At 40.4% G+C, this 25,430-nt stretch overlaps 1 protein-coding gene across 5 annotated transcripts in view; it reads right to left on the bottom strand.

The window, feature by feature from the left end:
* epg5 (ectopic P-granules autophagy protein 5 homolog (C. elegans)) overlaps nucleotides 1-25,322 on the bottom strand; it is a 47,401-nt gene extending 22,079 nt beyond the window's left edge. The window contains exons 1-26 of one of the 5 annotated variants that reach the window (XM_061906401.1): nucleotides 24,681-25,301; nucleotides 23,681-24,277; nucleotides 16,498-16,758; nucleotides 16,213-16,411; nucleotides 15,962-16,098; nucleotides 15,765-15,872; nucleotides 15,620-15,693; nucleotides 12,350-12,458; nucleotides 11,019-11,133; nucleotides 10,797-10,947; nucleotides 10,559-10,720; nucleotides 10,324-10,481; nucleotides 10,108-10,259; nucleotides 6,312-6,452; nucleotides 6,064-6,225; nucleotides 5,860-5,982; nucleotides 5,524-5,786; nucleotides 5,300-5,440; nucleotides 5,071-5,215; nucleotides 3,687-3,884; nucleotides 3,482-3,589; nucleotides 3,277-3,399; nucleotides 3,033-3,199; nucleotides 1,235-1,471; nucleotides 1,017-1,140; nucleotides 789-933 (exon numbers count right to left, since the gene is read on the bottom strand). In XM_061906401.1, the coding sequence (XP_061762385.1) occupies nucleotides 789-933; nucleotides 1,017-1,140; nucleotides 1,235-1,471; nucleotides 3,033-3,199; nucleotides 3,277-3,399; nucleotides 3,482-3,589; nucleotides 3,687-3,884; nucleotides 5,071-5,215; nucleotides 5,300-5,440; nucleotides 5,524-5,786; nucleotides 5,860-5,982; nucleotides 6,064-6,225; nucleotides 6,312-6,452; nucleotides 10,108-10,259; nucleotides 10,324-10,481; nucleotides 10,559-10,720; nucleotides 10,797-10,947; nucleotides 11,019-11,133; nucleotides 12,350-12,458; nucleotides 15,620-15,693; nucleotides 15,765-15,872; nucleotides 15,962-16,098; nucleotides 16,213-16,411; nucleotides 16,498-16,758; nucleotides 23,681-24,277; nucleotides 24,681-24,716 (4,336 nt within the window). In that variant the 5' untranslated portion in view covers nucleotides 24,717-25,301. Of the gene's footprint in view, nucleotides 1-788; nucleotides 934-1,016; nucleotides 1,141-1,234; nucleotides 1,472-3,032; nucleotides 3,200-3,276; nucleotides 3,400-3,481; nucleotides 3,590-3,686; nucleotides 3,885-5,070; nucleotides 5,441-5,523; nucleotides 5,787-5,859; nucleotides 5,983-6,063; nucleotides 6,226-6,311; nucleotides 6,453-10,107; nucleotides 10,260-10,323; nucleotides 10,482-10,558; nucleotides 10,721-10,796; nucleotides 10,948-11,018; nucleotides 11,134-12,349; nucleotides 12,459-15,619; nucleotides 15,694-15,764; nucleotides 15,873-15,961; nucleotides 16,099-16,212; nucleotides 16,412-16,497; nucleotides 16,759-23,680; nucleotides 24,278-24,680 lie in introns of those variants that run through there. The other 4 variants (XR_009807524.1, XM_061906402.1, XM_061906400.1 and 1 more) reach the window with 4 other exon arrangements.
* Nucleotides 25,323-25,430: the final 108 nt, after the last annotated feature.

The following is a 25,430-nucleotide window of genomic DNA, read 5'->3' as shown; positions in this document are numbered from 1 at the left end:
CGAAGTAATGAGATGCACCTGCATATTTTCAAATCAATTATATTTTCTATTTTATTTGTTGCTATCATTACTACTAACATTATTCTCACTATTTAAGGATGTTATTTATTTTTCATTTATCCACTTTGGACTGGACTCTCACGGTTGTGTTGGATCCACTATGGATTGAACTTTCACAGTATCATGTTAGACCCGCTCGACATCCATTGCTTTCGGTTCCCCTAGAGGGGGGGTTGCCCACATATGCGGTCCTCTCCAAGGTTTCTCATAGTCATCATTGTCACCGACGTCCCTCTGGGTGTGAATTTTCCTTGCCCTTATGTGGGCTCTACCGAGGATGTCGTTGTGGTTTGTGCAGCCCTTTGAGACACTAGTGATTTAGGGCTATATAAATAATCATTGATTGATATTTATTTTTTTACATTTATTTTATATAATTTTTAGATGTACATTTTTTGTTATTCTTCAGTGTAGATGCCTCAAATGTGGTGTTTTTCCTCAATCCTCAGTGCCATGCTATGTCCTTTTATTGCCAATAGTGCTGTGTTTGCGTCTTTGGTAATGAGTTTGATTATTTTTTCTAGCGTACAGCACTTTGAGTTGCAACTTGTCTGTGCATAAAAAGTGCTTAATAAATTTAGTTTGATTGATTAAATATATAATTGTCATATTTTTTAATATGATACATTTATTGGTAAACAGCACTGACTCAACTTGATGTAGCTGTGGTCACCTCACAACTGACACTGTATTTTTAATTACTGCACAGACTGTTTTTTTTTTTTTACCATTGTTGAGGCTGGTGTAATCTGTGAAGCAAGCATTTTGTGCTTGGGGGAAAGATGGCTCGCTCTGCACCTTCTCCCACAGGGACAGAACCTCCTTTCTGTCATATTGCAGACGCTCTTGGTCCACATACTCCAGCCACAGTTCCTAAAATAGAATGTAATCGATTTCTGAGTTTTTCTTTAAGTAATTTGTGTTCAAATATTTTTATCCAGAGGTGCTACACACACCTGTTGCTGCTGCATAACCTGTGCAAGTCTATGTGGTTCATATTCGGGCGGAAGTGAGGGAAGGTAAACTTCCTGCTTCTGCAGAGTTTCATCATCCAACCACACAGCAAAAACCCCAAACAACCTGTAATGCAATAAGTGTACAAGATTTTGTCTAACAGTCTGTAATATATAATCGTTTTAACTACTTGCTATCAAAGAAATGTAAGTGACCATACCTGACTAGCTCTGTGTGCAGCTGAGGAGAGGTAAGGCAGAGGTGACCTGGGTTGCCAAGAGTCTGATTGCACAGATTTTCTCCTGAAGAGGAGTGTGTTGGGGGCACCTTCAGGGCCTGACTGGCAGCATGGTGGAAGTCGGACACTTCTTGTATTCTCTGCCTTAGTTCTCGTAGCAAAGTGGCCTGGGAGGAAGCCTGGAAGAATCGACGGCCAATGCACCCACCAGCAGCCAGTCTGTTAGACAATGCATTAAGAAAGACACCAAATGACTTCACATTCAGCCTGTATTGTCTGGTTAGCAAAATTGGTTTAAATATAAAACTCCAAAATTACAACATTTGTAGAGTACTGAGGTGCACATACCATTTTAGATAGGACTCAGGGTAGGGCAGGGCAATATGGCAGAACAAATGATACCAATTACTTTTTTCATATCGTCCGATCTCGATTATTATCATTTGACATAAAATGTTTTTAATCAGGATTATAGCGAGTACCGTTGCATCCGTACTATTTATTATTGCAGTATCTTCTAACAAACATGTCCGCCATTGAGGTAATATATGCTAACAGCTGACAACTGTCATTTTGTACATATATAGAATTGTGCTTACTAGAGGTGCAACAGTACAGGTAACCCATGATCTGGTCCGTACCTCGGTTTTAGGGCCACGGTTTATGCTTATTTTTCAGTACATTTTGTGGAAGCAAAAAAAAATATTTTCCCTCTCAAAGTTCTTTTGTTATTTTGCTTGTCATCAAAAAGTGCATTCTACAGTAAACAAAGTATTAGTGGTGTACTGAACACTATAAGATTTTTACTTCAAGTTCACATTTACGAAACAACACTTTCAAATGGTAAATTATTATTTGTATTCTTTAATTACTTGTGTCATTGCTTCTCACCAGTGCTTTGGCAAACGGCAAGCGGTGACCCACATTGTGGAGTTTTTTAAAACTCAAATACTGTAGCATAAAGTTACATTAAAGAGCAGTTTGAATTTGAGGTACTGTAAAATAATGTGTACAAACACATAAAACAAGTTTAACTACTATTTGAGGAACAAAATGTTTTTTTTTTAATCCACAAACAAACAAAAAGAACAAAGTGTCTGGCTGCAGTTTTTTTTTTAGTACATGCCACATCACAGTTGTGAAATCTTTGCTGATGTAAATATTTAGATATAAAAAATTGTGGATGTGTTTATTCTCCCAGTCGGGACTAACATAGACTCCTGGAAGTGCCTGCAAGTCCACATTCAGGGCGGGATTACTTCTGCGCTGCAACAGATAGTGAAACTAAAACCTGTTACTAAAGCCGCTGTTCCTTCTAAATGTTGTTTCAAACTTTTATGCTAGTGTCAGTCATACTTCTTTATTTTGTTCTTCTGGGCTGCACTTCAGAGCTGTGTAAGGGGACGAGGCACAACGATGATTTAACATTAATTAAGTTGTGATGAGCTGACTTTTACGACGTTGGCACAGGAGGTCGCGCATATACACAGACAAAAAACACTTTACAAAAACACACGCAAACGTACACAAACACATACATTCACATTTTCTACGGCAACTAATAGCGGGATACTTTTAATTCAAATTGTTTTTTGCTACTTAAAACAAAACAATTAGTAGAGAGACATGGGCTTATCTCAAAACATTTTTAAGTTGCGGCACTCTTAAGTTGAGGTACCACTGCATATGATTTCACTGTTGGGCAAGTCACACTATAAAAAATTTAAAATCAGTACCACTTGTTGAAAACTTTGCTTTAGATAAGAGGTTTGAATCATACCCATAATCAGGACCAGGTTGCCTAAGGTACAGCTGTAGAAATCTCTGCCAAACCAGCGGAATAAGAGGGTGATCAGGGGGTGTGGCTATAGCCTGGCAGGCCCAGCGATACACTTGTAGCCGCTGTAGAGACGGGGTGACTGGCAACTTCAGCCTCTGCTGTGCCCTCTGGCTCACACAAAAAAAATGACAACCTCTTAGTGAAAGTCATATATTCTTTTGGATCGAGTGAATACCACTTGTACCTTTAGGGCTTGTTCTGGAGAGATATTGGGCTCGGCCAGGAGCTCATGTTCAACACAGCGTCTGAGCTGAGACTCTTCCTCAAACGCACCCTCCATATTAAGCACTAACCAGGCAAACCAAACCTGGAAGCAATGTTCATCCTGTCAACAACTGTGACAAATAGTTGTTGAACAAACTGTTTGAGGCTGAGAGATCCTACCTTACCTCTGTACTCAGTGATTGGCCCTCGATGAAGGAAGGTGTGGCATTTCCAGAAATCCAGCCAACCAGAGAGGAGAGTAGACCTCTGTCTCCATGGTATCCCAAAGCATTCTGCATTAGACATGAACGCCATATCATGATCATAATTATCTAATTTTTGCAGATGAACTCCAACACTGATGCTGATGCAATGTGGACATAGGAATACCTTATGTTGTTGGTACAGGAGTTTGTGCATACAATCCTCCAGATGGTGTATGAATACAGCACAGCAAATTTGATCCATGAGGAACAGGGTTGTTTTGTCCCTGTACCACAAGTTCTGCTGTGTCAAAATCCCGACCCAAAATTCCAACACAGCTGCTGCACCGACACGACCAGGCTGTGAACTCTCCACCAAATGGCTCTAGAAGAAAAATAAGTACATTATTTGTTTGTAATGAAATCGCGGCAATTCACGCAAAATTAAACAACTTTGTCCAATGCCTGCAACTATGTTGCACATTTTCACAAATCAATCTGTCTCTGAGCGGCGCTCAAAGACGCACATCAACTATCTAATCAAAACTTATGTTTGTGTAAGGGAAGCAAGAACAGAAACATTTAACAATATATTGAATATTTTTTGCACGAAAGGCACGGTTTTTGTCCTCTCGCATAGCTTAGATTTACTTCTGGTCCCTGTCCACAGCACTTAACTTCTGGGTAATGTATTATACAAACATTTAGCGACACACTGGCGTCCTCACTATTTTACATGTATTATTTCATTTAGTCTTTATTTATCCAATGTAAGCCAATTAAGAACAGCTTTTCATTTGCAATGCTGACCTAGGAAAGAGAATCAGAATCAGACATACTTTATTAATCCCCGAGGGGAAATTAAAATTTCAGCACAATCCCACTCAAGATCAGACAAACATTACAGGGAGACAGAACAGGATCGCTGACGGGTTACAAAAAAGGTGAGATACAGGTAAACAAGTGGGGGGGAATGAGAGAAAAAAATAAAAGATTAAAATAAAGAGGCAGCAATACATGAAAGAAATGTTGACGAGTGATGATAATCTCTCATCATCTCTCCTTTGCCAACAAATAATACTGCTATAGATTATTTTTACCAGTTCACAAATGTCGTCAACATGTGGGGGTAAATGTGTTGGAACATAGAGAGGACAATAAGGAAGCCTTTGGGAATGTTTCTGTCTGTAATTATGATTAATTATTACTATTATTCAGTAAAATTGCTAAAATGCAATTTTGACAATTACTATACATCATCAATACAGTATTTGTTTTCCAAAAGTTTGTTTTTGTTTCTTTTTTAGATTAAGGTTCACTCAAAACATTGACGGAAAAAAAAATTAAATCGCAAGATGATTTAATGTTATTGAAAAAATAAGCCTCAAAACATTGCAACTTTGCCGCAACTTTCTGTAAAAGTTACCGAAAATAATTACACAGCCCCTGTGACACTAATAGACTTATGAAAATACCAGTATAGTGCAATGAAAGTCATGCATGTGTATATTGTTCATACCTGAACATTGCTTTACAACAGAAACTTCCTTGTTTAATATTTTGATGGTTACCTGAATGACACTGTTCAGCAGTCGAACATTGTCTCCATAAGTGGTTCCGGTGAGGAGTGGCGCTACCCGGTGAGTGACCTGCTGCGTCACACCTTGAGGACACACACTGTCGTACTGCAAAAATAACTGAATGCAGTTTACAAACCTAGAATGAACAAGAAAAAAACAATGTACAGTTTTAGTGAGGCACCTGGAAAAGCTTATGCAGTAAAAAAGGTGCCTTATGTACTGAGAGTTGTTAAGAAGGTAGAAACTGTGTGGGTAGATTTGAGGAAGAATATTGTCCAAGAGGTGTACAGCAGCTTTCAGGTGATGAGACTGAATCAGATTCTTCAACAGGCTGACTCCATTAGTACAAAAGTGCTCCAGGCTGACAAAAAAAATTCACATTTTAGTCTGGTCCATTCATTCTATTGGCCTGTAAAGGATCATTATGAGTGCACGAGTACAAACCTATGTCCGACTATTGTCATGGCAATGGACAGGTACGCTCCAATAGGGAGTCCTGCTTTTACAGCTCTAAGCACAGAGTGCATGCTTGGACAGTGTGTAAGTTCTGCAGGTGGGCTGGACACTAAAGCAGGGACTAACCAGGCTCCTTTTGGGTTCTGAGCATTGGCATGGAGCTTGAGCCTCAGCAAGAGCTGCCACGCCCATTGGCTGAATGACGTTTCAGGGGATACGCCTAAACGAAGGACACTGGCAAGATAAGACACCTGAGGGAAGGAGAAGAAGGTCTCAGGGATGCTGTCAAAATGTAGGACGGTAGATGTTGTGATTATATGTGACCTGTTTAATGCCTTCTGAAATGAGGCCACCGTATGGTTTGTCAGTCAGATACTTTTGAAAGGCCTCGGCTACCAGCAGAGCAACCTCACTGTGGAGCAATGAGGACAATGCCAAAGAGCCCTCCTGCGGGACCAAATGCAAAAAGGCTTTGTCATTTCGAAACAAAAGTATATTGTAAACGATTGGGAGTGCATATAATACTACCTGTGAGAATCCCCAGTTGAGATCCTCTAGTATAACACAAGCCAGACGATTCTCCACCGCAGACAGAGGATGTTGGAGCAGCCAAGCGCCGATCACGCATATTTCCTCTGATCGTGGACACCACAGACTTAGTGGCAGCTCTTTGCACAAGTACAGTGCCGCCTAAGCAGACACAAATATATACAGGTTTAAGTTCTGCACTTTACACGCTTTTCTCAGAGTAAGCTTTCGGTCAAAAGTGAACGAACCATGCCGACAGCTTGGATGGTCTCTCTCAGCCGCTCCAAGAGCACTGAGATAATGTAAGGGTGAGCTGTTGCTATGGTAGCCAACAACTCCCTTCCAACTTTAGAGTAGATTTCTCTGGTAGTAACACTCACATAAGACACCTGGAACAAAACCACGGTGATTAAAACCAGTTGTCAAGAATTTGGGCTTCACCAAAATACAGTACAGTAGATCTCACATACACTGTCAAAAATGTAAGGATTTAACAGAATTATAACAGTATTTTTAATTTTAGAAATGGGTTTCTGTGGAACTGACTTGCCTCGTGTGTTTTTTACTGTTCCCTAAATTAACTCAATACTAACTAAACCTTGACTAAAGTATGTCCCTGTCCTATCCTATCCTATAACACAGGATTCTTATACTTTGTAATCAGTGATTGTCCATGATTTCTCTAAAACCTTGAACTAAATTTCCCAAATATTTTTTTTTATCTCAAAAAGTAATTATTGTAACACTAAGTAATATTTGGTCTAAAATGTATGGTGTCTCTCTAAAACAAACAAACAAAAAATAAACCAGACAGGCTAATTTAGATTCATCTTCCCATATTTCAGTTCCAACGTATTTAGTCTTAACTTCTGCTCCATCCCACTGCCTTACGAATACATCCATTTGGTGGTTAAATAGTGGTTGAGGCATTGGTCAAAGAGCACTACATATGCCATATGTTGGGAGAATAATAACAGAGTATTTTATTTAACATGCAGCGCAATCCCTAAAGCACAGGCGTAAACACACTTGTTTTCAGCAAAGTTATACTATGCTACAATCTGGCTGTCAGGGAACATGGCGGGAAAACAACACCTCTTGTCCCACACTATCTAGGCTTTATGGACTTTATTTTTTGCAGACACATCCAAAGTTGTCTGCTTTGTTGCTGTAAAAACTGTAGTGGTATTGCTGGCTGTCCTCACAGCATCTGTGTTAATAAACTCACTAATGGGTGTTGCGGTGCTAGTGACTGTGGCTAGTTTTGTGCTTTTTTTCCCCCTTCAAGTGGCTAACGACCGCTGCCTCACCCATATTTGAAATGTCAAACGTTTTACAGCAAAGTTTAAATTCAGCAGGTTTTGGGGCAATGTCTTTTTCCAGCCACAATTTGCATTTATTCTTAAAAGCAACATATTATTGAACTGCAGTTTGCTGGCATTTTCTTTTTAGGATCATCAGTTATCCAACAGAAGTAAATAGTGAGGAAGCCTGCAGTTGGTTTGGAGCTGGCACGCAGCACACTCACACAGACTAGATTGAATAATTTTTCACACCACCAAAATGAGTCCTATTTACATTTTATTAGCCTACAACATTCATACCAATACAGTACCAATTACCGGTACCTTACATTCGATACCAGTACTTTTTTTTACGGCTGTTTGGTCTTCTCTGAACCTGACAGGCAAAGCACAGGGTATCCTCTTTGTCTCACCCCCATCCCCTTGCGTTTTCATGGAGGCTTCTCTGATGATGCATTGTGAGGCGCATCAAACATTAAAAAAAATATATATGGCGGCGCAGTTCCGACTTCTTGACTCCCGAGTTATGCAATGCTTTGGACAGCGAATGCATTTGGCGATTGGTGAGTGACTACACCTTTACTCACACATACACCAGTTTGGTTTAGAACCTATATCTCTCCTTGTAGCAACTTTATCACTAATTTAATCTGTTTATGTTGTTCACTTCTGTTAGCGACTTGGCACAGGAGCTAACAATAGCTCCTCTCTGCTGCTTGAACGGAGTGTCAAAAATTTAACTACAACTCTTAAAAGGCCTACTGAAACCCACTACTACCCACCACGCAGTCTGATAGTGTATATATCAATGATGAAATCTTAACATTGCAACACATGCCAATACGGCCGGTTTAGTTTACTAAATTACAATTTTAAATTTCCCGGGAGTTTCGTCTTCGAAATGTCGTGTAATGATGATGTGTACGCAAGATGTCACAGGTTTTTAGGAAGTATGAGCGCTGCGCATACACACAACTAAAAGTCGTCTGCTTTAACGGCATAATTATACAGTATTTTGGACATCTGTGTTGCTGAATCTTTTGCAATTTGTTCAATTAATATTGGACAGGTCACAGTAGAAAGATGGAGTTGGGAAGCTTTAGCCACACAAACACACGGTGATTCCTTGTTTAAAATTCCTGCAGGTGAAACTTTCCTATGGATCAGAGCGCAGTCAAGCCAACGTGTCAACCAGCAGGTTTTGGTGAGAAAATTGTGGATAAAAAGTCAGTTCTTACCGGAGAAAAGCTGAGCTTGTGCCGTCCATAGCTGCCGTCGACTCCCCTGAGACACTGTGCGTCAAGACACCCGTGGAGACACCCTTCCGACTATCAGGTACTATTTAACTTACTAAAACACTAGCAACACAATAAAAAGATAAGGGATTTCCCAGAATTAACCTAGTAAATGTGTCTAAAAACATCGCAATCTGTCCCAATGCAATTGTGTTTTTTTTTTTTCTAGTCCGTCGCTATCAATATCTTCAAACACGAATCTTTCATCCTCGCTCAAATTAATGGGGAAATTGTCGTTTTCTCGGTCCGAACAGCACTTTTTGTTGGAGGCTCCCATTAAAAAAAATGTGAATATGTGAGGAGCCATCACACGAGTGACGTCATCGTCTGCGACTTCCGGTAGAGGCAGGGCATTTCTCTTAGCACCGAAAGTTGCAAACTTTATTGTGGATGTTCTCTACTAAATCCTTTCAGCAAAAATATGGCAATATCGCGAAATGATCAAGTATGACACATAGAATGGACCTGCTATCCCCGTTTAAATAAGAAAATGTCATTTCAGTAGGCCTTTAAAAGTGCCTCTAACCACAGCCTGTGCGGAATAAAGTAGTGTAGCGGCTGGGTGGCTGAAAATTAGTTGAAAACTGAACAGCCAGCAGCTTTCACCACAGTGAGAGAGTAGAACCTACATCTGTGCCGCGCACAAGCGTGAGGGTATAAACCTAACGTTTATTAACAAAATAAATGAAAATGTCTAACTTACTACTTTTTAAAGAATAAACAACACATTACGTTACTAATTACAACAAAAATCATCTAAGTGTTCTCAGCACTGGTTATCTAGCTGTAAAACACTTTTTTTTTCACCTACTCAGTGGCCTAGTGGTTAGAATGTCCTCCCTGAGATCGGTAGGTTGGGAGTTCAAACCCCAGCCGAGTCATACCAAAGACTATAAAAAAATGGTACCCATTGCCTCCCTGCTTGGCACACAGCATCAAGGGTTGGAATTGGGGGTTAAATCAACATAAATGATTCCCGGGCGCGGCACCGCTGCTGCCCACTGCTCCCCTCAATTCCCAGGGGGTTAACAAGGGGATGGGTCAAATGCAGAGGACAAATTTCACCACACCTAGTGTGTGTGTGGCAATCATTGGTACTTTAACTTTAACTTAAATTTTAAAGATATACAGACAAAAAATACCACAATATTAGTTTTGTTCTATATTGCCCAGAACGACACGGTAGTATCGAAGGAGTTTGGTCGGTGCCTATTAGAGTACCGAATTTGGAACCCATCCCTACCTACAACACACCAGTTTTTTTCTGGATTAATGAAACTCTAAATATGTTTTCATTACTTTTTCTAAAACTTCTGAAATAATATTTTTTTCCATAACTTTTTAGGGCCTGAAAATTGCCTTTTTTATAATTCTATTACTTTTCCTGGTTTTCATGACCGAAAAAACCCTGATTACATAATATCCTTAAAATAATGTTCTCACACCTGGTATATCAGCAGAGTGATGTTCGTGACAAAGGCAGGATCTGAGTTTTGAGTGGGCGTGGCCATGTGTGCTAAGGCGGTGAGGAGGGAGATGCCGTCAGAGCTGTTCACCTCACACAACCACCGCTCAAACCTCTCCTGATGCTCTGGCTCTGTAAGAGAAACGTTAGTTCAATGCAGAAGCGGCGTCCCAGAAATAAAGTTAACTCTGTTTACCTCTAAGAGCCTGAATACTGGATTGTGTGTCATTAGCAGGACTAATAGCTTCTAGTCCTGCGGTTTCTGCACACTGCATTACATAAAGGATCCTCCACAGCATGCAGCTGGAGAGGGTCCCATAAGGCATCTCAGACATGAACAACCAAATTCCCAACCTGTGAGAGAAAGATAACATCTCATGAATAAAAAATACTAGTTTTATTTATATCTAAAATTTAGAAGAACAACACACCTCTTGTTTCTGAGAACATGCAAAACAGCCCTGATGAAGAGATGGTCATATTCCACCTGAAGCTTTTCCAGCGACAAAGAGTGGGCGTGAGCGCTGAACAAACTGGTGCCAGCCACACTCACATACTGAGCCCAGTGATCACTGACATAACACAGTGTAATCCTGTAAAAGATGAATAGACGAAGACATGAGATCAACTTTGCGTGTATATTGTGAATGATCTAGTTGGCGTACTAACCATATGATGTATCCTATTCGTTTCACTAGCTGTCTGTATCGAGCCCTGTTATAAGTTTGTAGGCCAACGGCAAGAATTTCAATAAGCGAGGATGCAAATGCAAACACACGCATCATCTTCTGACTAGAGTACCCCTGAGGCTCATAGACACCTGTAAAAAAAGTGTTCAGTCACTTAATTCATTTACAACGTTACAAGCCAAAAATAAACGTGCACTTTCACCTGGCTTGCTCATCCCCAGCATGTGTGAATAGAGTTGCTGAAAAGGGAACTGGGTCATAAAGGAGATAAGGTCATCCTCACACAGCAGCAACCAGCTGCTCTCCGGATCCTCATCCTGCAAATAAAACCAGTCTGTTACACAACATTTCTTAACAATACAGGCAGCAGTTGTAGTGTGAAATTAACAGGCTCATCAAATGGGCATTCATTTAGCACAATGTTTTTATTCTAACAGCTTTGAGTGTGACTCAGTTGACTGGAACAAAGACTGAAACGTTTTGTTATGTAAAACCTCATCAATTAAAAAAATATGTCCTCAAGCTGTAACAAGAGTAGAAAATAAATTGAATTATATTAACATTGCAGTCAAAGTGCAAGGAGTATGAGTATGCCACATCATTTTGTATGATCCTCTACTATACTTTGTGGGACGCCAGGTCGTTTTGTGTGGCCCACTACATCATTTTACAGTATGTGGTAAGCCACTTTTTTTAATAAGGCCCGCCACATAATTTGATGTGGTATGCCATGTTATTTTGAGTGATCAACTACATTACTTTATGTGGGCATCCACATAATTTTATGTAACAAGCTGTCAATTTACAGTATACGATATACAATGTTTTTGTGCCCTGTGAAAGCTGGAAATAATAAAGCACTTTCTAGCCCAATTTAGCCCTGCGATGAGGTGGCGACTTGTCCAGGGTGTACGCCGCCTTCCGCCTGATTGTAGCTGAGATAGGCGCCAGCGCCCCCCGCGACCCCAAAAGGGAATAAGCGGTAGAAAATGGATGGATGGATAGCCCAATTTATTTGTTCTTTCAATTTTGACAGAAACATTTACTGCAGTAATTGCATATGTTCTACACTTTAATATGATCCGATCAGGCAACATTTTTTGTTTGGTTATCAAAAATAACTACTTAAATATCTGGTAGACACAAGTTATCCATTAATCAATGAAAAAACACAATAATCCAAAAAAAGTTACCTCTGTAAATTGTGTAACAAGATAATACATTTTAAGTCATAAATATTCACTGCAGCCCTCTGAGGGCAGACATAATTGCAATGTGGTCCTCAATAAAATGAGTTTAACACCGCTGAATTAGAGATCTTTAGGAGGTGGGAGGAAACTGGGGTACCAAAAGAAAACATATGCAAGTACAGGGAGAACATGAAAACTAAACTCCACATTGAGGGGTCTGAATTGGGATTAAAACCCTAACTAACCAAATGCACCACCATGCTATTATTTTTTGATTTTATACAATGTCTTGTGTTTCTAGTTTTTTTCTGCAAACATGTTAGTATTGGGTAGCTACAAGTACCTCCTCTCCTCCTTCATCCACAAGGGTCCAGTTTCCTGACTCAGGTCCAGATGAAGCTGAATTAAGGCTGTCACATGGCTTCATATGACCCAGAAATTCTGCTCGGTGTCTAAATTCAGAACAAAGACGCAACTGGTGAGCAATATATGTTGCTTTTGTTACAATGCTTTAAACTCACTGGCCACCACATGTGTAAACCGACACAAACATACTACTAGAGATGTCCTCATCCCAATCACTGAATAGGATCGCCCTTTATACTGATCTGCAGCAGATCCCAGCTAATCATTACTGCAGCTGTGTCTCAGTGTTTACATTGGCCAATTAATATACAGTGGGGCAACAAAGTATTTAGTCAGCCATATTTGTACCATGAATTGATTAACTTGGACCCCAACTTAAACAAGTTGAAAAACTTATTCGGGTCTTACCATTTAGTGGTCAATTGTACAGAGTATGTACTGAACTGTGCAATCTACTAATAAAAGTCTCAATCAATGGATCGGTCACACAGGTCATACTCAAACAAACACCCCTAAAAGGGACTATTGAAACAAATACAGTTTGACTAACATTACATGGAAATGATTATGTAATTATGGTTTACAATATACAGTGGGGCAAAAAAGTATTTAGTCAGCCAACGATTGTGCAAGATCTCCCACTTAAAATGATGACAGAGGTCTGTAATTTTCATCATAGGTACGCTTTAACTGTGAGAGACAGAATGTGAAAAAAAAATCCAGGAATTCACATTGTAGGAATTTTAAAGAACTTATTTGTAAATTATGGTGGAAAATAAGTATTTGGTCACTTCAAACAAGGAAAATCTCTGGCTCTCACAGACCTGTAACTTCTTCTTTAAGAAGCTCTTCTGTCCTCCACTCGTTACCTGTATTAATGGAACCTGTTTGAACTTGTTTTCTGTATAAAAGACACCTGTCCACAGCCTCAAACAGGCAGACTCCAAACTCCACTATGGCCAAGACCAAAGAGCTGTCGAAGACACCAGGAAAATAATTGTGGACCTGCACCAGACTAGGAAGAGTGAATCTACAATAGGCAAGCAGCTTGGTGTGAAAAAATCAACTGTGGGAGCAATTATCAGAAAATGGAAGACATAAAAGGCCACTGATAATCTCCCTCGATCTGGGGCTCCACGCAAGATTTCATCCCGTGGGGTCAAAATGACCATGAAAATGGTGAGCAAAACTCCCAGAACCACACGGCAGGACCTGGTGAATGACCTGCAGAGAGCTGGGACAAAAGTAACAAAGGTTACCATCACTAACACACTACGCCGACAAGGAATCAAATACTACAGTGCCAGACGTGTCCCCCTGGCAAACTTCAGACGTGCATTTCCAGTCCCGTCTGAAGTTTGCCAAAGAGCACATGGATGATTCAGCAGAGGATTGGGAGAATGTCATGTGGTCAGATGAAACCAAAATAGAACTTTTTGGTATAAACTCAACTTGTCGTGTTTGGAGGAAGAAGAATACTGAGTTGCATCCCAAGAACACCACACCTACTGTGAAGCATGGGGGTGGAAACATCATGCTTTGGGGCTGTTTTTCTGCTAAGGGGACAGGACGACTGATCCGTGTTAAGGAAAGAATGAATGGGGCCATGCATCGTGAGATTTTGAGCCAAAACCTCCTTCCATCAGTGAGAGCTTTGAAGATGAAACGTGGCTGGGTCTTCCAGCATGACAATGATCCCAAACACACCGCCCGGGCAACGAAGGAGTGGCTCCGTAAGAAGCATTTGAAAGTCCTGGAGTGGCCAAGCCAGTCTCCAGACCTCAACCCCATAGAAAATCTGTGGAGGGAGTTGAAAGTCCGTGGTGCTCGGCAACATCCCCAAAACATCACTGCTCTCGAGAAGATCTGCATAGAGGAATGGGCCAAAATATCAGCTACTGTGTGTGCAAACCTGGTAAAGACCTATAGTAATCGTTTGACCTCTGTTATTGCCAACAAAGGTTATATTACAAAGTATGGAGTTTATTTTTTGTTATTGACCTAATACCTATTTTCCACCATAATTTACAAATAAATGATTTAAAATTCCTATAGTGTTAATTCCTGGATTTTCTTTTTCACATTCTGTCTCTCACAGTTGAAGTGTACCTATGATGAAAATTACAGACCTCTGTCATCATTTTAAGTGGGAGAACTTGCACAATTGGTGGCTGACTAAATACTTTTTTGCCCCACTGTATTCACGTGATAGATTTCTTCAAAAGGGATGCACACTCAGAGACACAATTAAACTTGCAAATTCCTTGTTAGACACATGCAGGAGTTGCACAAATTCCAGGAGGGTGCGTGTTTTGCCAGAACACTAGCTCTAATTTGAGAGCTAGCTGCAATGAGCGCGTTGCCGATCCACATTGAAAAATCGCTGATAAGATGCTATTCCTTACTACCACGGCGGTAATAAAGTAAGTTTCTTCCACGTATGATTATCACTGGATGACTAGAGGAAAAGGAATGGTTAAGCATGCTACCTGTGCAAACACAGAGCAGGACGACACAACAAGCTAACCCCTAAAGCTTCAGCGTAAAGTAGGGGTGATCGATCAAGATGTCGAGATTATCGATACCTCGTAAAGTATTAGTAGATAAATATATTAAAGTGATTAGACCAATATTTGTATTATTGCTAAAAATACAGTAGTTGTTTGTGTTATTTTGTTTACAGTCTCTGTATGAAGGAAAGCTGGGAGTAAATAGAAATTTTTGTTTCACTATTGTGCACTAACCACTTCATTCTGGTTAAAAAAATATTGGATTTATAACAACACCAGCAAATTATACATTTAATACGATAAAGTGTTTAAAAACGTGTTGTTTCGTTTACATAAGTTACTTGCAATAAAACATGTTAATTTAAATAATCTATTGTCAAAGTATGGGATCGGGACTCAAAATCGTACAACCATGCTTGGTTGTATGTATGTGAATGCTTGCTTTTGTGTTCCTCATATCGTGTTTTTGTGCTTGCCACCATGTCTCAGCATTCCATGCATATACTGACCTCTGGGCTCCATGCCAAAAGCTTTTTCAAGCTTATCTGGTGGACCCTTTCACTTACCACCATCCTAAAATGGATTTTCACTACTGTTGTAATTTATAATATGGTATTGTGAATAAACTTGATTGACTGATATGTAGTACTGTGTTAGTATCATTAAAACTTTTGGTTTTAAATTTTTCAATTGTTAAGATGTACCCAATGTGGTGGCAAGTGAGTGCGTTTCATTACCGAGAAGGTGACATGAGAATTGCAAGAGCTTGCATGAAGTCTTGCACTCCACAGGTGTTGCCCCAAACTTGGATCTGAGCGGATTAAAATCAAGGTCAAAACCTAGACCATAACAATTAATGGGACAATGTTTCTCTCAACTAACCTGAAGAAATGAGGCAGCCCAATTGCCTACCCCAGCAGGACAGCATAGCAGATGACTGAGCAGGTAGAGGTGCTCTCCTGATTCACCAACATGCAGCAGCACTGCCACCTGCAGCCACAAATATATTTAAAAAAAACAGTCATGTTGTGGTGAGGGTTAAACACTCACAAGGTAAGTATGTGCATGTGTGTGTTTACCAGTCTTTCCAACCAGTGATGGATGTCAGTCTGGAACTGTGTGTCATCAAGGACTCTTCGAGTGAAGCCAAAAAGGACGCTGATGGCCTCTTTAAGAGGTTGAAGGGAACAGGGCTGTTGTTTGCTAGCAGAACAATCTGATGACGTGCATTGACCGAAAGAAAAGGATAAATAATGTGAAATATGTAATATTTGGAGTCACAGGTGGAGCCAAATGTCTGATACAAACAAAAGAAAATGCCTTTGATTACCTTTTAATAGGCGGTGAAAGTATGACTCCACTTGAAGACGTGACAGCAAAGCTGTGTATGCATGCAAAGCCACCTTTTGATGTAGCAGCTCAAGGCGAACTTCAAACAACCTGCTTAGCTCAGCCAGCACACCCTGACTGAACTCTGCCTGCTGAAAGCGGTGGTACCCACACACCTTGGCCTGGTCTGCACACATACCCTTTAGGGGCGAAATTCCTATACATCAGCAGTTTTTCATGTCATTAAATGTAAGGCAGAATTTTGCTTGTTTACAAAACACTGAACCTGGAGTGTTAACTGTTCATCTCTGAAGCTCCACAGACGATTTTGAGTACTTTTGCAGTCCGAGGACTGTGTGTGTAGTTGCGTGTGAGCCTGTGTCAGCTGTCTGCGACAGCGCCAGTAGTTCTGGAGAAGTTCGGCGAGTTCATGGTTCTCCTGCCGAGCCAGAGCACAAAACTGGTCCGCACATACATTAACACCTTCTAGCCAAGCCTGTAGTCCTCCACCTGGCTCCCAAACACTCAGCTGCTCCAATGAGAACGCCTAAAAAGTATATGAGGTAGGTCGTTATTAGTAAAATAAATGTATACAACATAATTTTAATCATTATAAATTATTTCATCTAAATCATTAATACAAACATTACATATGCAAACCAGCTGCATGAAGCTGCTACATAACTTTTTAAAACTATATATAAAGTTAATGCGCTAACGCATGTGATTGATATTTTTTTTTTTAATATCGCGTTATCAAACATAAATGAAGATTAATCACATCCGAGCTAAGGCTTAACCAGAAAGATACCCGCATTGATACATGGCTTGTAAAACAGAACATTAGAAAAAACTGAGGTAACTGGCTGGATTTCAGAGACAGATTTCTTAACATCGGTGCAAATCAGGTTTAAAATTCAATTTTAAAGCAAAGTGTACTCGAGGATAGCGCCGTTAGCATGAATGGTACATTGACAACAAGCTACGTTTCGATGGCAGAGTTTAGCTGCGTCAATGTTGTCAACAAAAGCACAACAGATAAGTTAAACAATGCCTTTGATACAAACCTCGATTCCATATGAGTTGGGAAATTGTGTTGGATGTAAATATAAACGGAATACAATGATTTGCAAATCCTTTTCAGCCCATAATCAATTGAATGCACTACAAAGATAAGATATTTGATGTTCAAACTCTTAAACTTTGTTTTTTTTTGCAAATAATAATTAACTTAGAATTTCATGGCTGCAACACGTGCCAAAGTAGTTGTGAAAGGGCATGTTCACCACTGTGTTACATCACCTTTTCTTTTAACAACACTCAATAAACGTTTGGGAACTGAGGAAACTAATTGTTGAAGCTTTGAAAGTGGAATTCTTTCGCATTCTTGTTTTATGCAGAGCTTCTGTCGTTCAACAGTCCGGAGTCTCCGCTGTTGTAGTTTACGCTTCATAATGCGCCACACATTTTGGATGGGAGACAGGTCTGGACTGGAGGCGGGCCAGGAAAGTACGCGCACTCTTTTACTACGAAGCCACGCTGTTGTAACACGTGGCTTGGCATTGTCTTGCTGAAATAAACAAGGGCGTCCATAACGTTGCATGGATGACAACATATGTTGCTCCAAAACCTGTGTGGACCATTCAGCATTAATGGTGCCTTCACATATGTGTAAGTTACCCATGCCTTGGGCAGTAATGCACCCCCATACCATCACAGTTGCTGGCTTTCGAACTTTGCGCCTATAACAATCCGGATGGTTATTTTCCTCTTTGTTCCGGAGGACACCACGTCCACAGTTTCCAAATATAATTTGAAATGTGGACTCGTCAGACTACAGAACACTTTTCCACTTTGCATCAGTCCATCATATATGATCTCGGGCCCAGCGAAGCCGGGAGTGTTTCTGGGTATTGTTGGTAAATGGGTTTTGCTTTGCATAGTAGAGTTTTAACTTGCACTTACAGATGTAGCGACCAACTGTAGTTACTGACAGTGGTTTTATGAAGTGTTCCTGAGCCCATGTGGTGATATCATTTACACACCGATGTCGGTTTTTGATGCAGTAGCACCTGAAGGATCAAAGGTCCGTAATATCATCGCTTACGTGGAGTGATTTCTCCAGATTCTCTGAACCTTTTGGTGATTTTACAGACCGTAGATGGTAAAATCCGTAAATTCCTTGCAATAGCTCGTTGACAAGTGTTGTTCGACAATTTGCTTACAAAGTGGTGACCCTTGCCTCATCCTTGTTTGTGAATTACTTAGCATTTCATGGAAGCTGCTTTTATACCCAACCATGGCACCCAACTGTTCCCAATTAGCCTACACACCTGTGGGATGTTCCAAATAAGTGTTTGATGAGCATTCGCCAACTTTATCAGTATTTATTGCCACCTTTCCCAACTTCTTTGTCACGTGTTGCTGGCATCAAATTATAAAGTTAATGATTATTTGCAAACAAAAAAATGTTTATCAGTTTGAACATCAAATATGTTGTCTGTGCAGCATATGCAACTGAATATGGGTTGAAAAGGATTTGCAAATCATTGTATTCCATTTATATTTACATCTAAAACAATTTCCCAACTCAAATGGAAACGGGGTTTGTATATGGACAGCCACCGCATGTGGGCCACTTCACATCTGTGAAGAACAAGAGCTGCAAAAAGATGTCATTCATATAAATGAAGCTGATTTATCCCACAATATCTTGGAAAGGCATAATTACAGCAACGGTAAACAAACTGTACTATACAAAACAAGTACAACACGTTGCAACTACTGGCTGAATGTGAATTAATTTCGCTTTCTGGAGAACAATGCACATATGTAAGTAATTACAACGAGCTTTGGTCGCATTGTACCAAAAAAAAGAGATCAGCATTGTGATCTGAAAAGGTAAATAAGCTTGTTTGTTTAAACAACTGCTTCAACCAAGAAAGGGAAACCAGAATTAAATGGTGCACTATGTTGAATTGTTTATATGTGTGTGTTTCCTACATTATCTCTTAGTGTATATCTGTACCTTGTTTGTTTTATTATTGGTAAACCTTTCAAAATGTGCACTTAATTTTTACAATACATTACTAAGTTTGAGACCAGAAAAAAACACAAGTAAAGCATATTTACATATTACGACATACAACTCAAGACTTCCAACGAGGAGGGAGGGGGCGGGGATCCATCCCAAAGCTGCCACTAGCTGGGGGCCTTATTCGTTTTCCGACAGGAAAAGACATGGGATTGGGTGGGTGGGATGTATTTTGCGTTTTGCGTGTGTGCAAGCCTGCAGAGTGGCTTTGTTCTGCGGCTTTAGTCCTTTCACAGAGTTTTATCACAATAACACAGGCAGTCAGTCCAACAAAAGTCAACAAACAATAGGTGTGTGTCCGTAAAAGACAGGGAAGGAATTTGAAGCGTCTTCGCTGCACTGTCCTTTTGGACAGTGCTGCCAAGGAAAATAATCCAGATTGGAATGTTTGTGTTTGAACGAACAAAGACAAATTGAAACTTTTCACTCTCTTTTTCATTAATGATTCTCAAATTCATCATATTTTGCCCTGCAGAGCAGATGGTGTCTCCAAGATATTATCAAGTTAGCGATTTACTCTATATCACAAATGCCCAACTGCCCACTACTCTTTTTTTTAAAGATGATAAAAAACGCTTGGAAGATGCGGCTAGCAGGAGTAACTTTTTGTAGCCTTAAAAGCCCTCTAAAACAAAATCCTCCATCAACGCTTTTGTATAAACACGTTCATAACAATATGTACAATTTATTGCATTGCTGGAATTAATTCCTTGGCACATTTATTTCTGTTTCCATAGCAGCGCACTTTCGACTTCTGGCAACAACGGTGTGTCGTACTTCCGGAAACAAAGACGTTTGTGTCTTCAAATCATGGCAGCTTCGGTAAGAAACAATGAAGATGAATAATTATGGACAAAAGAGGATTTACAACCTTATCTTTTTGAATCTGTATAGAGGATGAATTACTGCTTATAGAAGCCAGTACGAAGGAAAAGTGAGACGTTGGAGCAGACGGAAGCCGAGAGTGAGGTGAAAGTGACTCAAAGCTGCAAAATGTGGAATTTAAAGCCATGCTATTTTGACATAAATTGAGTGCTTCCCCAAATAAACTGGAGTAAACGCCCTTGTCTAGCTGGACCAAACAGACAACTGTCCATTGAGTGAGTTTTTTTTTGATTGATTGATACTTTTATTAGTAGATTGCACAGTTTAGTACATATTCCGTACAATTGACCACTAAATGGTAACACCAGAATAAGTTTTTCAATTCATGGTACAAATATAGACTATCAGCATAATACAGTCATCACACAGGTTAATCACCATAGTATATACATTGAATTATTTACATTATTTACAATCCGGGGGGTGGGATGAGGAGCTTTGGTTGATATCAGTACTTCAGTCATCAACAATTGCATCAACAGAGAAATGGACATTGAAACAGTGTAGGTATTACTTGGTAGGATATGTACAGCGAGCAGAGATCATAGTGAGTTCAGATAGCATAGGAGCAAGTAAATACATTAGAAGTACATTTGATTATTTACATTAGGTTATTTATAATCCGGGGAGATGGGATGTGAATGGAGGGGGGTATTAGTAAGGGGTTGAAGTTGCCTGGAGGTGTTGTTTTAGAGCGGTTTTGAAGGAATATAGAGATGCACTTACTTTTACACCTGTTGGGAGTGCATTCCACATTGATGTGGCATAAAAACAAAATGAGTTAGGACTTTTGTTAGATCGGAATCTGGGTTTAACAGGGGTTTGTGGAGCTCCCCCTGGTGTTGTGGTTATGGCGGTCATTTACGTTAAGCAAGTAGTTTGACGTACTTCGGTATCAGGGAGGTGTAGCGGATTCTATAGACTAGGCTCAGTGCACGTTTTTTTACTCTGTCCTCCACCCTACGTAAGCCAGCCCACTTTGGAGAAGTGGGTTGGAGTGAGTTGTGATCTGGGGTGGAGGTCTAAAACTAACCGGACTAGCTTATTCTGGGATGTTTGGAGTCTATATTTGAGGGTTTTGGAGGTGCTAGGGTACCAGGAGGTGCAAGCGTAATCATAAAAGGGTTGAATGTGAGTTTCCGCTATAATCTTCAAGGTGCTTTTGTTGACCAGAGAGTAGATTCTGTAGAGGAATCCCGTTCTTTGGTTGACCTTTTTGATTACCTTGGTTGCCATTTTATCACAGGAAAGATTAGCCTCTAGAATGGAACCTAGGTAGTTGATCTCATCTTTCCTGGTGATCACAATGTCACCCACTTTTATAGTGAAGTCCCTGACATTCTTAAGGTGGATGTGGGACCCGAATAGGATGGATTCCATTTTACCTAAGTGTATGGATAGCTTGTTGTCAGCGAGCCAGGTGCAAATATTAAGGAGTTCAGCCCTGAGGATTTGTTCCACCTATGACTTGTCCTTGCCGGATACCAGCAGGGCCGAGTCATCCGCAAACAGGAACAATTCACAGTGGCATGCTAATGGCATGTCATTTGTGTATATTAGGAACAGTAAAAGTCCTAGTATACTGCCTTGGGGGACTCCACAGCTTACCGAGAGGGGAGGGGACACGGTGCCTTTCACCTCTACCACCTGTTTCCTCCCCTCCAAGTAAGATTGCATCCAGCTCGATGAGGTTTTATTGAATCCGATTGCTCTGAGCTTATCCAACAGTATAGCGTGGTTAACGGTGTCAAAGGCCTTCTGAATGTCCAGCATGACCATGCCGCAGTATTTGCCCGCGTCCACCTCATGTTTGATGTGGTCGGTCAGATAGAGAAAGTATGTGTCAGTGGAGTGGTTAGTTCTGAAGCCGGATTGGAATTTGTACATTAGTTTATTAGTAGCAAGGTATCTACCAACCTGTTCATAAACTATTTTTTCCATTACTTTCGAAATGGAACTGATAATAGAAACAGGTCGGTAGTTCCCAGGTTCTAATTTGCTTCCTTTTTTATAAAGGGGGGTTACTCTTGCTATCTTGAAGTCACACTTTATATTGATCATGATACATGCAGCACTTCATGCTTGTGTCATGACAGACAACATACGCTGTCTGGTTAGCTAAGTACAAAAAAAACATGAAATGTGGGCTAATACTTTACAGATATTTTGATATGATTACTCATGTTTTTCAGTCAGTACTGAGTGTTGTCTTATCACAGTGTGTTGTGCATTACAAACTCAAAAGTGTTTGGTGTTGACACAGATGTTAGCTTGTCTCTTTCCGTAGCTAGCTTTTACAGTTATTACTGTATCACTACACTAGAAAAATAGTTCCTCAGTGTTTGCTCTTACAAAAACAATGTTGCTACAGTTTGGTTATAATACAGGTTACGGAAAGTAAATTAAGTGTGTTGTTGAAGATTTTTGAATGCATTTAGAAGTAGAATGGATCGTTCCCATTAGCCGCATTGCTAGCCACCAAGAACAACCCAATGTTAGAATGAAAAAAAAAACCCAAAAAACCCTTTGTCTTCTTATCTCTCATAATGATTGTGAACGATAGGCAAAATTCACAAAAAAGTGCAGTTCCCCTTTAAGTGTTCAATGTGATTTTCGAATTTTCTTTACATTGGTTGAGTGTTTTCTATGGTTGCGTTGACATTTCCTTTCCTTTTTGCCTTGATGTCCGAGGGGAAAATAATCATCAAAAAATAAAATAAAATCCTTTTTTTTTTTTCTTCCTGGTCATTTTTGATAGGTCATAAAAAACATAAATAACTATCGTTATTGGCCGATATAATAGCACTTAAATTGTGATACAGATTTTAGCTGTATTGCTTACAGGTTAGTTGTCAAAATAAACTAGTATTAAATAATCTGAGATTCTTATTACTTACAAAGTCTCTGAGGCAGAAGCGTATTAAAAATTATTTGGATACAAACATGTCTGCATCACTTAACTTACTTTGTCATGAGATTCAGTTATTGGAAAATTGTAACCAGGTGTCGCCAAAAACAATTACCACTCCGCTTCAATTTAAATACAGCCTGAGACAAAACGATTAATAAGAAATAGGTAAGTTATTTTCATACCTACTAGTGTTCTCTGCGTAATTTCAATTGGTCAAATCTTATTCTAACATTGCACACTACCAAGTAATAGAAATATAATTCATGTTGATATCATATTGGATTAATATAAGTATTAGAAAACACTCAGAGTGCCAATATTGGTATTGTATTGGAAGTGAAAAAGTTGTATATGGATAACCTATAAGCGCACCCAATCATTAATGGCATGTCTGGAAGGTTAACTAATAGCTATCGATGTATTATTTGCAGTTATTAAAGGAACTGTATTATTTACATTTAGGGTTGTTTGTGTTTCACATTCAAAACCACTGTGTTTGGCCTGCAGCCCATTTTCACTTTGGCCTTTGGGGGCAAAAGTTTTAGGCACGAAATAGAAACACGGTACGTAACGAAATACCTGAACATCTGTTGTCGTCCTTGGCAATTCAGGGTAGAGTTTGTTCCTGGAAAGTTCCGCTTCAGACTCCAGAGGCTGCAGACTTGGAGGAGAAGTTTCTGGCTCAGCCAGTGCCAAAACTGCAGGCCCTATGCCACAAGTCCTCACGGCTTCCCTGTGGAGCTCTATCCTGGATCCCTCCGCAAGAGTCGGGACAGACGGGTACAGTGCAGGAGCACTTGGGACGTGTTCCACGTCAAAACTTGACTGTTTATCAGCTTCCAGCTTGCTGCCTTGGAGCTGAGCCCCCAACACGCCGCCATCAGCTTCTCCCCGCTGTGCTGACTGCGCCTGTTCGGCTATGGCTGGTAACGTCTCTGACAAGTGTAGACCTAATTGAAAAGTCTCCGTTAACACTGCTGTTGGTGACGAGGAGGCCTGATGAGACTCAGCAGGCAGATCTAATGACTGTGCTTTTGTCTCGGTGGGTTGAACTGGGTCACAGTTCTCCTGATGTGGCAGGCTGAGAGGGATACTGCTGAATTCAGAGGCATCATCACTAATGACTGAGAGGGCAGCGCTCCTCTTGTCCTCCGTCGTTCTCTGTTTTCTGACCACCTGACAATAGAATGGTAAATGGGTTATACTTGATAGCGCTTTTCTACCTTCAATGTACTCAAAGCGCTTTGACACTATTTCCACATTCCCCTAGTAACACGCACATTCACACATTGATGGCAGGAGCTGCCATGCAAGGCTCTAACCATGATCCATCAGGAGCAAGGGTGAAGTGCCTTGCTCAAGGACACAACGAACGTGACTAAGTTGGTTGATCGGACCAGGAACCCTTTGGTTGCTGGCACAGCCACTCTCCCAACCGCGCCACGCCGTCCTCCATTTTGAAACGTTACATTAAAAAAACTATTCAAGCAACAATCACAACCACATATTACAGTGTCATGTAAGGATCCCCTTCACAATTCATGTGTGTTGTCTATTCAAAAACAGGTGTACTCGTCACCTTTGCCTTGGCCTTCTTGTGTCGGACAGCCTCCATCTTTTGCACGCATTACATCCCTCCCGGGGAAGCTTTGCTACTATAATTTAGGAAGTCTTCACAGCAACATGATGTACACAATCGATAGCAACTCATCGGTCAAGGGAGCATACATGTTATTCCTCGCGATAAGCACCAAGAAGCAGGCTGTGTTGTCAAGATAAACGCAGTTTGTAAACAAAAATCTAGTTCGACAGCTTGTTGACGACAGTCAACAATACAGCTAGAAGAGAGTTTACTTCACAGTTCAAACATTTTGACCGTAAGCCGAATTGCGGACAAATTAACGACGCGGCAAATGCTAAGCTATATGCTAACTGGTAGCGGTTTGTTTACAAGTCGCAGTCTTCCTCCTATTTAGTACATCTGTCGGCGTGTCAAATGTGTCCCTTGTTGTCATGTCATACAAATGAGAAAACGTGTCTTGTCAGCGGGAGGCAAACAATGTCCGCCTGGCTCGCCGTTCAGCTGTTGTTTGTTATGTTGTTCCCCGGAACTGTGCTGTCACAATCTCACGTCACGTGGGAACTCCACCTTTTTACGGAACGGCAAATAGACCAAATCTATTCATTCGCAAACAAAAACAATCTTGACTTAAAAAATAAAATTAAAAAAATTATACACACACACACAAACTGCAGGCCCTATGCCTGCACGCACACACGCGCACATGTGCGCGTGTGTGTGTGCATGTGTGTGTGTGTGTGTGTGTAC

This window comes from Nerophis ophidion, linkage group LG07, assembly GCF_033978795.1.
Source record: "Nerophis ophidion isolate RoL-2023_Sa linkage group LG07, RoL_Noph_v1.0, whole genome shotgun sequence".
In the NCBI taxonomy this organism is placed as follows: Eukaryota; Metazoa; Chordata; class Actinopteri; order Syngnathiformes; family Syngnathidae; genus Nerophis; species Nerophis ophidion.
This window is presented reverse-complemented; position numbering and strand designations above follow the sequence as displayed.